Genomic DNA, 13,708 nt, shown 5'->3' with positions numbered 1-13,708 from the left:
TCAATTCAAATATGTTGTTTTGTAGACATTATTGTCCATTTGAGGGGAGAAAGTGGCAGAAGAACGAAATTATTGAGACAGTTTAGTTACATTTTATCTGCTCTGACAACTTTAATACTGACGGGGGAAATTATTGTCAGTCATGTGGAAGTAATGCTCATTACATTCTGATCCCAAATAAAATCCCCAAAAACAAGTGATAAGGCTGTGAGGCTGACAAATAATTCAAATATGTTCAGATGTGGGAAGCCATACGGCTTTTAGAAAACTTTAAATTGTCTTTCTGATAGAAATTAAAAAAAGTCTGCAAAGATTTGTTATATTTAGTTTAGAGGATTTATCTATAGTTATCAGTCAATTAATAAACAGAAGAAACGCTCCATGTTCTAAATTCCTGTAAAATAGAACTTAAACATAAATAAACTTTAAAAAATGCCCTTAACAACAGTATTTATGTTACATTTGGAGTGGAAACAGTTAATCAATCAATCAATTAGGAGATCAGATGACTGTTTAATTTTCTGATCAGACATTACAAAAAAAAAGTTTTTTCTTTTTGAATGATTAGTAAACAGAAGTTAACAAAAGTAAACAGAAGTTAACAGAAGTTAACTGAAGTAAACAGAAGTTAACAGAAGTTAACAAAAGTAAACAGAAGTTAACAGAAGTAAGCAAAAGTTAACAAAAGTAAACAGAAGTTAACAGAAGTAAACAGAAGTTAAAAAAGTTAAAAGAAGTTAGAAAAAGTTAACAAAAATAAACAAATAAACAGAAGTTTAACAAAAGTAAACAGAAGTTAACAGAAGTAAACAGAGGTTTACAGAAGTTAACACGTTAATAAAAGTTAACAGAAGTAAACAGAATAGTTTGGAGGTTTTGAACAGAAGAAATTGCATTTTGAGCATCACGTGTGAAATATTCACTTGTTAGATAATGTGAATGGTTAATTGGTGGTAAAATAAAGAAAAACTGGAAAAAGATAGTTTGAATGAAGAATCGAGCGTTGAAGTGTCGAACACGACACCAACTGTTTGTTTCTAGTACCGTCTGCCTTGTTACTATAGAAACACATGAGAGGAAGGGAGATGCTGTGTAATGTCACTCTGACTCCTTCATGTATGAAGCTGTATAGTTTCAGTGTTCATTACTGTTTGTCGTTCGGCTACAGGCGCTTTGACTCTCCTAGCTCACGTTGTCATGGGCCGCCAGACGGCACCCAGAATAGCACTCGTGCATTTCTTGCCCTCAGCCCAACCCCCCCTGCACTCCCTGATTTTGCTTTCAATCGAAGGCCTGGCTGCTTCCTCCATTTCCTCCTCCTCTTCCTCCCTTGTCACCCCCTATCAGACACTTCATCTCTGAGTGTTTTATGGCACTGTGTCCTTGTAGAGGAGGACCTGTGGGACTGCTCCAGACATCCCAAAAAATAAAGCCACCCCCCCACCCCCCTCCTGCTCTTGGCTCAGAAAATATGGAGCATGGCTGGCTGCTCCTCCTCCTCTTACTCATCATTATCCTCATCCTCTTCCTCCCCGTCCTCTCTCCTACCTTTCTGTGTCCTTCAGTGCTGCCAATCTACATGTTTTTATGAAGATGCTGTTACAAGGGTGCATGACACTTGAAGCCGACCAGCTCCTCCTCCTCCTCATCCTCCTCCTCTTCTTCCTCATCCTCCTGTTCGTACTCCTGCTCCTCCTGCTCTTTCTCCTCCTCTTCCTCCTCGTCCTCCTTCTCTTGCTTTTTTAGACAGGAGGGTTATACTATACTATACTGTACTGTACGCTACTGTACTGTACTATACTGTGCTGTACTATATTGTTCTATACTGTACTGTACCATACCATAGTAGACTGTACTGTACTGTACTATAATCTGCTGATTATTTACTTACTTTCTAGTAAACTGTGATGAAGACCATGTTGTCATGATTTACATAATATAGTTACTGTTTAAAAGATAAGTCTGACTAATATTTGATTTTTTTTTTTTTTAATGGGGCTGTGTGTGTGTATGTATGTGGTTTAGATCCATGCTGGCTCCAGAATAGAAACCAATAGAATAGTAGAAGTTGTACAGGAAGTGCTCGTGTGTCGTGTGTTTCGTTGCCTTCAATGAGGTGGCGAAAGAGCTTTTGTATCCATGACAACAGGTAGGAGCGAGAGCAGCCAATGGGAGCGGTTCAGGTGTGTTCGACAGTCGGAGGTCTGAGGATGTGAGATCAGAGAGGTATCACCTCTCTAAATGGACCTCACTGTCATGTGATCAGCTAAATGAGAAATTTACTGTTGCTACGGAGACGGCTGCAGATTGGGTGTGTTGAAGACAGCGAGGAGGGACAGCTGCAGTCCTGCTGTGTCCAGGTTGGTGACTACATATGATTCTTTGCTCCAGTATTAATAAACCTGGCTGTCATGTTGTGTGTATCTGTTCGTGTCTCCTCCGCTGATGAGACACCCTTGAACTGATACTGTGAAGTCATCTTGAACTTTACTGATCAGTCTGTGCCATGATGACCCTTCCCACTTTACTGATCAGACTGTTGTCGTGGTGACCCCTCACCCTTCCTCCAGATTCCTGCAGCTCTCTGTCTATCTGTCGGCAGCTCTCCGTCTCTCTGCAACTCTCTGTCCGTTTGCAGCTCTCCGTCTGCAGCGTGGAGTGATTCAGGGGTCAACTGGTCGGGCTGAAGGCAAGACACTGTGCGTCTCGTTAAATTGTAGAATACAAGGTGAACCAGCTCTGGTTTCAGACCGGTTTTTGTGGAGGCAGCAGGTTGACAGTGGTGGGACAGTGAAGATCAGAGAACCGAATGAATCCAAAGTGGAGCTGAGCTCAGTTTAAGGAATAAATAGTTAAAAATCAGAATTTCCTGGAGCTCCAGGTGTGTAACCATTCAAAGCAGGAGTTGGTCTCCAGGACAGGATGTCCCAGTACCACAGCCTGGTTCTCAGTTACATTTTGGTGGTGTGATTATTTTGTAGTTATGTTCAGAGGTTTTGTTTCGAACGAATGAAGCTCTACAAGTTGCAAGTGCAGTGGACGTGGTGGGAGGAGGCCGGGGTGGACGGAGGCCTGTAGGGGTCAGAGGTCAGAGGTCATATCCAGAATTGATCTGTGTTTAGGTGACAAACTCAGAGCGAGATGGTGGTTTTATGAAATGTAAATAAGAGTTGTGTAATGATGCTGCTGTCACTACAGGACTTGATTCTGAAACATTTACATAAACTCACAGTAAATGAAAAATTCGAGAAGCGGCAAATTGTCTTATTTTAGAACCTCCGACTATAAAATGTTTAAGACGACACTACATCAGTGAGGTTGAATCTGAATGTCTCTGTCAGTACGAGGTTGAGCAGCGTGTGTGAAGAAGAAACCCAAATCACGTCTTTTATTTTTGGTAAGTCTGGGAAACTCTTCTGCACGGTTTAAACTGGGTCTCACTTTGAGACATGTTTTATTCAAACAGCATCTGGCAGCGCTGCAGTACCTCGCATGCTTTTTTCCCTCAAACAACCTGCAGCCGTAGCAACCGCATGTGGCTCCAGTTTAGTGTGACTGCGTGCTGCAGTTTAGTTTGGTTTATGTAATGTTGATGCTGGCTTCAGCAGCTTGGTCACTGTTTCCTTGTCTCTGAAGACAAACTCATTCTCCCTTTGGTCACAGAGCTGAAATCCAACTTTTGTGATACAATAAAATAAAAAAACAAAAGCAAAAAAGATTTTATTCTCACGTTATATCTTTTTACTTACAAACTGGATTTTGTTTTCCTGCAGTGACAGAAATCTGCTCTTAAACCTCTTTTATGCTGCATAAAAAGACAAAACCACCTGACGTTGGAGTTTGCTACTCCTCCTGGGATGAGGTAGACGAGGGTACGAAGGTCCAGGTGTAGAATATTACATTTTCCAGATTGGCAGGAAATCGTTGACAAATGTGTTTAACGGCTTTTTTCTGTGATTGCTGGGAAAAGCAATAATCAGGACTGTAATGGGCGCAGCCCATAATCCCTGTGCTCGGTGACACAAACCAGGTCGGATTAATTAAGGCTCTGATTTCCCACGAGGCACTGGGGCCTTGTCCTCTTCCCAGCTTATTTTATGTTTTGAGTGGAGACGTCTCCGTGATCTGACACGGCTCGTTCTTTTTGATAATTGTTTACCTCCTAGGAACATGTTTTCTTTTTAGGAACTGAACTCGTTGTAATCCTACAAACCAACGAGGAGTCCAGGCTGCTGGGAGGTGGAAGTAACGCGCTGTTTAAAAACATGCTCTGCACGGGCTTCACCAACGCTTCCATGCAGTCTTGCGTGAGGATGAAGAGCACTCCGTAGATTCAGGAGAGAGATGGAGGAAACTTCCTAGAGGTTTTGGAAGCATTGTGTTTCTCCCCAGCTGCCTGCAGCAGATGTTTCTCACAGAAGAAAAGTCTTTTTTAATTGCAGCTCTTTTAGTTGCTGCCCCTGCTGCTGTAGTCAGTCTCCCAGATCTCTGAAGAGGAACAGCATGAGGGTCAATCTGCACCAAAAAGAGGAGACTGGATATCACACATCTAACATCTCACTTCCTCTGATGTGTTACTCCACCAGTGATCCCACACTCATCCTCCTTCTATTATTCAGGGCGCAGAGAACTGAAGTCATAGTGGAGACCAAAACAGACAATCTGCTGTCGCATCCAGCGTCCCACGTACAGCATCCAACGTCCTGTATCCAGCATCCAACATCCCACGTCCAGTATCCAACGTCCAGCATTCAATGTCCCGCATCCAGCGTCCCACGTACAGCATCCAGCATCCAATGTCCAGCATCCAGCGTCCCACGTCCAGCATCCAATGCCCACCATCCACTTTCCAGCATCCAACGTCCACCATCCAACATCCAGCATCCAACGTCCCAATGTCCAGCATTTGGCGTCCAACATCCAATGTCCTGCATCCAACGTCCCGCATCCAACGTCCAGCATCCAACATCTTAATGTCCAGCATCTGGCATCCAGCATCCAACATCCAGCATCCAACACCCTGCATCCAACGTCCAGCATCCAATGTCCCGCATCCAACGTCCAGCATCCAACATCCAGCATCTGGCGTCCAACATCCAGCATCCAATGTCCCGCGTCCAACGTCCCACGTCCAGCATCCAACGTCCAGCATCCGGCGTCCAGCATCCGGCGTCCAGCGTCTGGCGTCCAGGCATCCAATGACCAGACATCCAGGCGATGTAGAGACACTTCCTTTCCGTTATCGTCCGTCCTCTCTGTCCTCCTCAGACGTTTTACAGCCCAACTGGTGACTCGGTGCTGGTTTCCCTTTATGTAGAGAGTGTTCCTCCCGCCAATTCCACTTGCACCAGACGTTGAGATAAATGTGGTTGTCATGACGCCCAGGGCAGCCAATGAGCTCACTGGAACGTGTGTGTGTGTGTGTGTGTGTGTGTGTGTGTGTGTGTGTGTGTGTGTGTGCGTGTGTGCGTGTGTGTGCGTGTATGTGAAATGTCCACACCAGCTGACCTTTCACCTTTAACCTTCTTCCTGGCTGGTTATTAATCCTACTGACAGTTCACTTCCTGTTTCTTCCATCACATATTAACCTTTCTCTTCTTCTCTCCCTCTCTGTCCCTTTCCTGTCCTGCCCCTTCCTTTCTTCCTCTCCTATTGCAGCAAAGTTATTCACGTGAAAATTATTGACGATGAGGAGTATGAGAAAAACAAGAACTTCTTCATGGAGCTGGCCGAGCCTCGCATGGTAGACATGAGTCTGCAGAAAGGTGCAGTACCGAACGTCTGTCTGTGTTTCTGTCTGTCTCACTTCTCTCTCAGTGTGTGTGTCCTCCATTTCTTTCTGCTCTTCTCTGTCCACTTCCTGAACTGCCATCATGCTCTCTGTGTTCAGTTTTTTACACCACTGGCAGCCGAGGAGGCTCTCTCATTACGTTAGAGCAGAAATCAAAGCAGCCCTGTTGTAATGACAGAGTCAGCGTCCCAAGATACATCATCATCTGTATAAAAGTGTCGGAGCTGCTTTCATTCTCCATCTCAAAGCACTCGTTATTCCATAAAGACGCGTTTTACCTGAATGAGTCTGTTTTGAAGTATACATGTATGTTTCTGCTCGGCTGATTGCTGTTGGTGGAATGAGATTCCTGATTTACTTTGAATTTGATAGTTTGAACTTGATGAACCCAAAAGAAGCTCCTTTTTTTGGGGGGGGGGGGAAGTGTTTTGTGTGCAGCTTGTGTGCTCTTCTGTCTGTCTGCACAACACACTTGTCTTTAGGCATTTCTACAACAAGGTGAATACAAGACTAAAAGTAGGACATGGAAGAATTAAAAATCAGAAGTTGAGATTGTTTTTTTGTTTCCGGCTCGTCGTCGGTAGCGTCAGCTAAAAGAAGCCAACAGGCACCGTTATCTAACGCAGTGTTATCTAATCGCGCTTGAGGCTGGTTAACGGGAGAGACTCACAAGCTGCTGCGCAGGGCATACAATCTAACACTTGGCTGCTGCCTGCAAACACTACAGCTCGTTATGTTTGTGTTATTGGGTCTGGCAGCACCGTGTGAGGTCCGACTCCCCGTGTTCCACTTTCATCATGAAGATTTATTTACTGTGTGTGCAGGTGTTTATGAGTGACGGCTGCATCACTACAACACACACACACACACACACACACACACACACACACACACACACACACACACACACACACACACATACACTTATTTTGGCTATTTGTGAATCAGTGTATTTAAACTGATTCCACTGTGTTGTATTCTTGTTGTATTCTTGTTTTTTTGTTGTTGTATTCTTGTTGGTTTCTTGTTTTTTTTTTGTATTGTTGGTTTGTTGTTGTTGTTTTGTTGTATTTTTGTTGGTTTTTGTCTTATTCTTTTTGTTTTTTTTGTTGTATTCTTGTTGGTTTTTGTCTAATTCTTGTTGGTTTCTTATTGTAGCCTTGTTGGTTTCTTGTAAATTTTTTGTTGGTTTCTTGTATTCTGTTGGTTTCTTGTTGGTTTCTTGTTGTATTGTTGTTGGTTTCTTGTTGTATTCTGTTGGTTTCTTATTGGTTTCCTTGAAAAAAAAAAAAAAGGACATCTGATGCTGGTGCCTTTTATTGGTCTGATCTCTGCTCTTCAGTAGCTAATGTTGGGCTTTATAAATACTTTTTATTTGTATTATTCTATGGCTAATTGTCACTTGATTCTCACCTGTGCAGTTACATAATCTTATCTGGCTCCTTCACTGCAGTAGAAGGCAGTAGCCTTTACAGTGTTCTGTTTCAGGTAATAAATACACTTTAATAGATTGTATCCCATACATACATGTATAGGATGAAAAAAAAGATCCTGTAAGTGATTATGAGAAACCTTCTTGAAATGTTAACTTACAACAATGTTTCTGATAAAGTAGTGACTGTGTAAAATATATATAAAAACAGAACGTTAATTGAAAATAGACTAAAGACAAATATATAAATTGTTGCAACTGAGAATTTGTATTGTTTTATGAAAAATATATGCTCATTTTGAATTTTCTCAAAATTCTTTACTTTCTGATGAGAGTATTTCATTATTTTTAGATTCTTTTAAAAACATTTCTTATTATAATGACTTTTCTGATCTTTTCTTGTTTCACTGGCAGAAAGGGATTTTCATACGTGGTTACCTGGTCATACATGTGCAGTGGTTATTTGTCGATTAGTCCTATAGTCTGTTCGAAATTATTTTTAGCCCCATGAAAATGTAAAAGCCGCATTAAATTTTGCATGTCCTTCGTTTCTTGCAGCAGGACGGCAGAGTGCAGTGAGTTTGGATTGTTACAGACAAAGTAGGTGTGGAGCAGTGGAGGAAGAGCGAGACGATGAAGATAGGTAGCGACACATGCCAGTGGCCAGGTTCAGTCGTAAGAGATCCAAACGGCTCCTTTGTTTTGGTTGTACACTGCGAGGGGCTCAGAGCATTGTCCGCTTCCTGGATGACGATGAGGAGATGCATAGTGATTCAGAATAACATCTGGATCAGGCTGTCGGCCCGTCAGTCATCTGTCTGTCGACAGTTTATGGTCCAATCAATGTTACTGATTGCAATATGAGATGGAGAGCGAGCCTGGCTCAGTGATAAGAGCTGTATCATCTTACTTTTTTTTAATGCATGTTTGATCTGTGTGATGAGGAGGTCATATCTATATTATATCTGTATATCATATCTATATTATGTCGGTGTGTTCGGTTCACATGCAGCATCCTTCAGTCAGAGCTGCTGGATCATAGCGATGTGAATGAGATGATAATTTCTCACTTTTCATTTATAATGTAGCGATTATGTTGTTGTTCATAGCGCTGATGTGGAGCTGATTGGGTTTGTTTTTCTCCTTATTAAAGCCGGAGTGGAGGAGCCCGATTGATGAATATTCTATGAGAGAGCCTTTATTTTGTTCGTTATATTCAACAGCCTTGCTCCATTTTTCTTTCAGCCACTGCACCAACACGACAACAACAAACTGAACTGTTTTTTTTAATTATCTCTCATACATGATCAAGCGCAACAATAATTGTCAGATCTCGTGTTAATTCTCAGATCTGGGGAACCCTGTTGCCATGGTGCCACAGTTCAGGTGGTTCAAAGGGAATGTTTTCCCTCAGAAGGTCCCAGTAGAACTCGGTGTTGACAGTCTGACTCTGGGGGACGAATTCACGGTAACACAAAAACAAAACACCTGAAGTGCCTTCTTCGGTCTTGGACAGTGAAGCTCTGCGCCTCTTGAAACGTGAATGCCACTCAGACTACCTTGCCCGGCTCATCGCTTCATCGCCGTAGACTTTATGAAGCGTTTCAAGGGTCTCTGTTGACCATTTACAGAGTTTCATCTAAAATCTGATGTTTCTCTGCTCCAGTAATGAGTGATGAGAATGGACAGACTAAAAGGACCAAAGGAAGGACAGAGGCAGAGCACACTGCTGTAACCTCGGTAAATGGGGGGAGGGAGAAGGAGGAATGGGAGGGGACCTTGAAATGACACTGCAAAAAGTGTGCTACAAAGCAGTGGTTGGCAGTGTCATCATTCATGTACGGGGGTGTGTGCTCTGTGTCGCTTCCATGTGTACATAAACACTAACGGGACTCTTCTGTAGACGTTTGTGTGCCTGTGTGTGTGATGAAGTATTATATTAACATGTGCGTGTTTTTGCATGTGTCAGTGTGTTTGTGCATGCGTGGCTGCAGGATTAATGCCCCTCTCCCCCTGCGGTAATCCATCACCCACCCTGCCACTTCCGTTCTCCTCATGCCCAGCGTGGGGAAATGTGCCACCCGTCAGCCTCCTCGCTTAGTGAGCTCCTCGTGGTTCTCAGGGCGCTTCACATGCTGCAGTTGGAGCTTCTTCACACACTCACTACCTGCAGATGAACGCTGCGTCATACTGTGGAGGGATGAGAAAGGACAAACACACCGGTTGTACTGCGAGCACACTGTATAGTAGGTGAGGGTTTAGATGATGTCATCATTATACAGTACAAAGGTATGATATCAAATAAAAAATTCATCAGGTATTTGAGCACGTTTGAGCAGTCAGTCTGAGCCACAAATTCAACTCAAATACCACAAAAACTGTGGCTCAAACCAAGTAAAATTATATTTCTGAAGATCTTAACCTTCATATGATTAAATGTGGAGAGTGAACCTTTCTGACCTGCATCAGTGGGGTTTATAATAGACACCACTTCAATGTAGCGTGTGGCTGCATTATACCAGTATCACAGCACACTGGCCTATTCAAATTGATGGTTATGATACCATTTACAAGGTTTATTACCAGTGTTGCAAAGAAATGCAACAAACAAAGATTCTGGCCTGCAGCATCGATTCCTTTAATGATGTGTCCGATTTCATAGTAAAGCATTTTTCCAATTTGAAAAAAGAGTTTTCATGTTGTCTTTTATTCCTAAAGAGAGGTGTTCTGGTTCCTCTGGTGTGTTTTATTTCTGAAGAGAGTTGTTCTGGTTCCTCTGTTGTGTTTAATTTCTAAAGAGAGATGTTCAGGTTCCTCTGGTGTGTTTTATTTCTAAAGAGAGGTGTTCATGCACCACCACCATATTTCAGTATTATTTATTTTATATTTTATTAATCCCTGAGGGGAAATTCTTTCGCTACAGCAGCATCCCAAGGGGGAGCTGCTGCAACAGGCTGCCACGACCGCAGCGCCAACTAACCTGAGGTGCATGTTTTTGGGTGATGGGAGGAAGCCGGAGAACCCGGAGAGAACCCACGCAAGCACAGGGAGAACATGCAAACTCCGCACAGAAAGGCCCAGGACCGGATTCGAATCCGGAACCTTTTTGCTGTGAGGCGACAATGCTAACCACTGCACCACCATGATTCTGATTACATTTTGAAGACATCCTTCTGAGGTTTGGTTTACTATCATCACCACAGCTAACCACAAGAGATGTCATGTGAGCCTCCAGCTCATGAATAATGTGTGCCACTGCTCAGATTTGGGCTCATTACGTTCCTTCTGCTGTCTGATGAAACCACCGTGAGTTTCATGAACCCGCCAGCAGGTACTAGTGAAAGCACTCGAAGTGATGAAAGTTTAAAGCTGTAAAACAGAAGTAAATCTCCTATCAATTCAACCAAAACAATGTGAAAAATACTGTAAATAATATACACCTCCTCAATTTAACCAGCATATAATGTCAATCATCCCAAGACACATAAACATCGACAAAACAAGCAATGCAAGATTAAAGTGAGATATTTTAGTATCTTGATGAGGTCAGATTAAAATCTCTTTAGGTTGGTTAAATAAATCAAGTAACTTCCTGTCAGATTCATTTTAAACCTGTTCAGATGGTTTCCATCCAAGACTTTCAGAGGTCGAACACAATCCTCTGCTGGTGGCTCCCCCTGTGAAGACCTCACATTTGCTCAGAGGCCTGAAGTCCTCCATCCTGACTGCACCAAGTCTAAATGACTCAAATCCAATCAATTAGCTGCCTAATTGGGCCTTTCATATCACAGCCGTTACATATGGTGCTGGGATGGCCCAGTGGTTGGGTCAGAGGTCAGACTGCAGCTGATCAAGGTTTTAATGCAGGAGTTTTTAATACAGGTGGTATTGGGGACAGGTGGTCACGAGGACAGGTGGTCTGGAGGACAGGTGGTGGAACAGGTGGATCTGGAGGACAGGTGGTCTGAACGACAGGTGGTCTGGTGGACAGGGGGACAGGTGGCCTGGAGGACCAAAATCATTATGAGACACAATTTTGGTTGATGTGTTATTTGAGTTCAATACAAAATAAAATGCAGTGCAGAAATAATTCAATACTAAATATAATACAGTGTAGAAATAATTCTATACTAAATATAATACAGCATAGAAATAGTTCAATACTAAATGTAATAAAGTGTAGAAATAATTCAATACTAAATAAAATACAGTGCAGAAATAGTTGCGAAATAGGAATAGAGTTCAGTCAGCGATGCTGTGAAGACAGTTCAGTGTTTGGATTGTTGCGTTGTTCTTCTAAATCACTATCTGGACATTTGAGCAGTGAGATCCGGCTCAGAAAGAGTTTCTGATGCACTATTTTTTCTCGTCTTAATTGGTTTGATTTGTGATTTACGCGTTGCACACCTGCCTTCTCAGCTTGTATCGGTCCTGGTGAGAGTTGAGCCGTTTGTCTAAAATCTGTTGTCATGGAAGTCCCCAGTGCACAAGGTTGTTTTTTTTAATACAGAAGACATTATAAATATTGAAATCCGAGAGGGACTACTTTAATATGTCAAGAGACATGGACACTCATTCACATGCAAGAAATGGATTTAAGGAACGACCACAATCTACCACACATATCGTGAGGTAGATTGGTGACCTGCAGGATTCAGTCCGTGTTTGTTGTGTACGTCACGCTTCCACTGTGCTTTTTTCTCCCCTTATTTTTCTCTTTTGGTGGTCAGATGGGTGTTCCCCTCCATGCCTGCTCCACCAGCCATGGCACAAATGTCATGACTCAGAGGGGCTTCGGTTGCCTCAGTCCCACTGAGAAATCACACTGGCATGGATGAATAGATTTAATTCAAATGGGAGTCCGGCGCTATTCATGCATTGGCAGACCCCGACTTCATTAAAGCTGCACATCTATCTGGGGTCACGGGGAGGAATGTCAGAGGCGCAGTGACATGATAATGAAGGTTATGAAGAGTTAATGCACTCAACTTGTCTTCTTTCCATTGAAAATTTGTCATTTAAAAGTTGGAAGCTTGAGTTATTAAAGATGTAATCCTAAAGATTTCAGTCCTGTGGTGTCACTAACTTTTGTGCAAACAAAAACAAAAACTTGAACTTATCTATGCTGCAGAGCAAAAACTGTGATCAGCCCATGTGCAGATATATGTCTTGTGCTCCTCCCCCTGCATTTCCCAGCATGCCTTCTTCCTGCGTAACTTTTAAGAATAAAACAACCCAAATGAAATAAGCGTATGTCGTGAGTAGAATTATATACATTTATGTGTCTACATAGAACAGGCTGTGGCTGTGCTCCAAATGAAATTCTTCCCTTTTAACACTCACTTGTCGGACATGTCGCTACACTCACTTGCGTACAGCTTGAATTTCAACAAAATCTGAAACACTGCTGTTCTGCAATGACCAGAAAATTAACGTGTTCTCTAGCCCTCTGTTGTAACACAATAAACAGTCTGATTGTTCTGTCCAGCGGTTTGATGCTACTCAGTGACTAATAAAAACTTCTGTGAGGTGTTCTCTAACAGCTGCAGCTTCCTCAGACGCCTTAACTTGAAAATACTTTATGTCTGTGGTTCGTCCCTTGTTCTACGATGGCAAGATGGCGACCGTAGAGTGTTTATTTAGAGTCTTTATTGGTGCGATAAGATCCGTCCTACAAAGCTGAGGACTGGTCGCATGATCGAAAGTACGACCGCAGCACGTGTTCGCCAGAGTAACTCGTCCTGATCAAGAAAACCTTCTCATTGTGGACAGGTCATGGTGCGTACACTGAAATGTGTAATATTCAATATTCCCATCATCCACAAGCTGCTGTGATTTCACTTCATGCTACGAACAACAAAAGTAGTCACTCCAGGAAATTTGGATCTTGCGATCGCAACATGAATTCAAGCAAACAATTTTCTTTTCAGTAAAATTGGCCTCAACAGAAACGTTATCCACAATTTTGTCACCAAAAACTCAAACAGCAATTTTTCAGAAAACCTAACTTGCTAAGAAGTCGCCTTCTATCTTCTAGCTCTTAGAAGCTCTTCTAATAACAGCTCGCTTTTGCTTCTTCTGTCCTGTCACCACTTGAAATATATAAAACCGAGTAAAGATGCAGAAAATTGCAGTGTTTGCGCTGATGCATTTTCGATGGCATTCACCTCTTTCTAAAAACACGGAATATTCATTGACCTCTTCACAATAAAAATCCCCCCGTGTTTTGTCAGTTGAATGCATTTAATGCCAAATGGACCGTTAGCATCATCGGTAGCTGAATACATCTCTGAAACCAAGTGTTAATGTGCTGCACTGGATTACATGCTCGTTCCTCTCTGACTCCTTTGTGCACGTGAAACCAGACTCCACTGCTATAGCAGAAACTAATAGTGAATATTTATACATTAAAAAGCCTTTTTTTTTTTTTAGGTCTAATGAATAGACCTGAAAGTATTATCCAAAATGGACTCTAATATTCAATA

At 42.4% G+C, this 13,708-nt stretch overlaps 1 protein-coding gene across 5 annotated transcripts in view; it reads left to right on the top strand.

The window, feature by feature from the left end:
• slc8a3 (solute carrier family 8 member 3) overlaps positions 1–13,708 on the top strand; it is a 96,138-nt gene that overhangs the window by 62,295 nt on the left and 20,135 nt on the right. For 4 of the 5 annotated variants that reach the window (XM_069160478.1, XM_069160481.1, XM_069160479.1 and 1 more), the window contains exon 3: positions 5,659–5,765. The exons of the other annotated variant lie outside the window; for it this stretch is intronic. In XM_069160478.1, the coding sequence (XP_069016579.1) occupies positions 5,659–5,765 (107 nt within the window). The remainder of the gene's footprint in view (positions 1–5,658; positions 5,766–13,708) is intronic. 5 annotated transcript variants of the gene reach the window in all.

This window comes from Embiotoca jacksoni, unplaced genomic scaffold (genome assembly GCF_022577435.1).
Source record: "Embiotoca jacksoni isolate LCO1_2020_lvr unplaced genomic scaffold, fEmbJac1.0.p SCAF_27, whole genome shotgun sequence".
NCBI classification, from domain to species: Eukaryota; Metazoa; Chordata; class Actinopteri; family Embiotocidae; genus Embiotoca; species Embiotoca jacksoni.
Note: the sequence above shows the minus strand (reverse complement) of the source record. Positions and strands in the feature narration are given on the sequence as shown.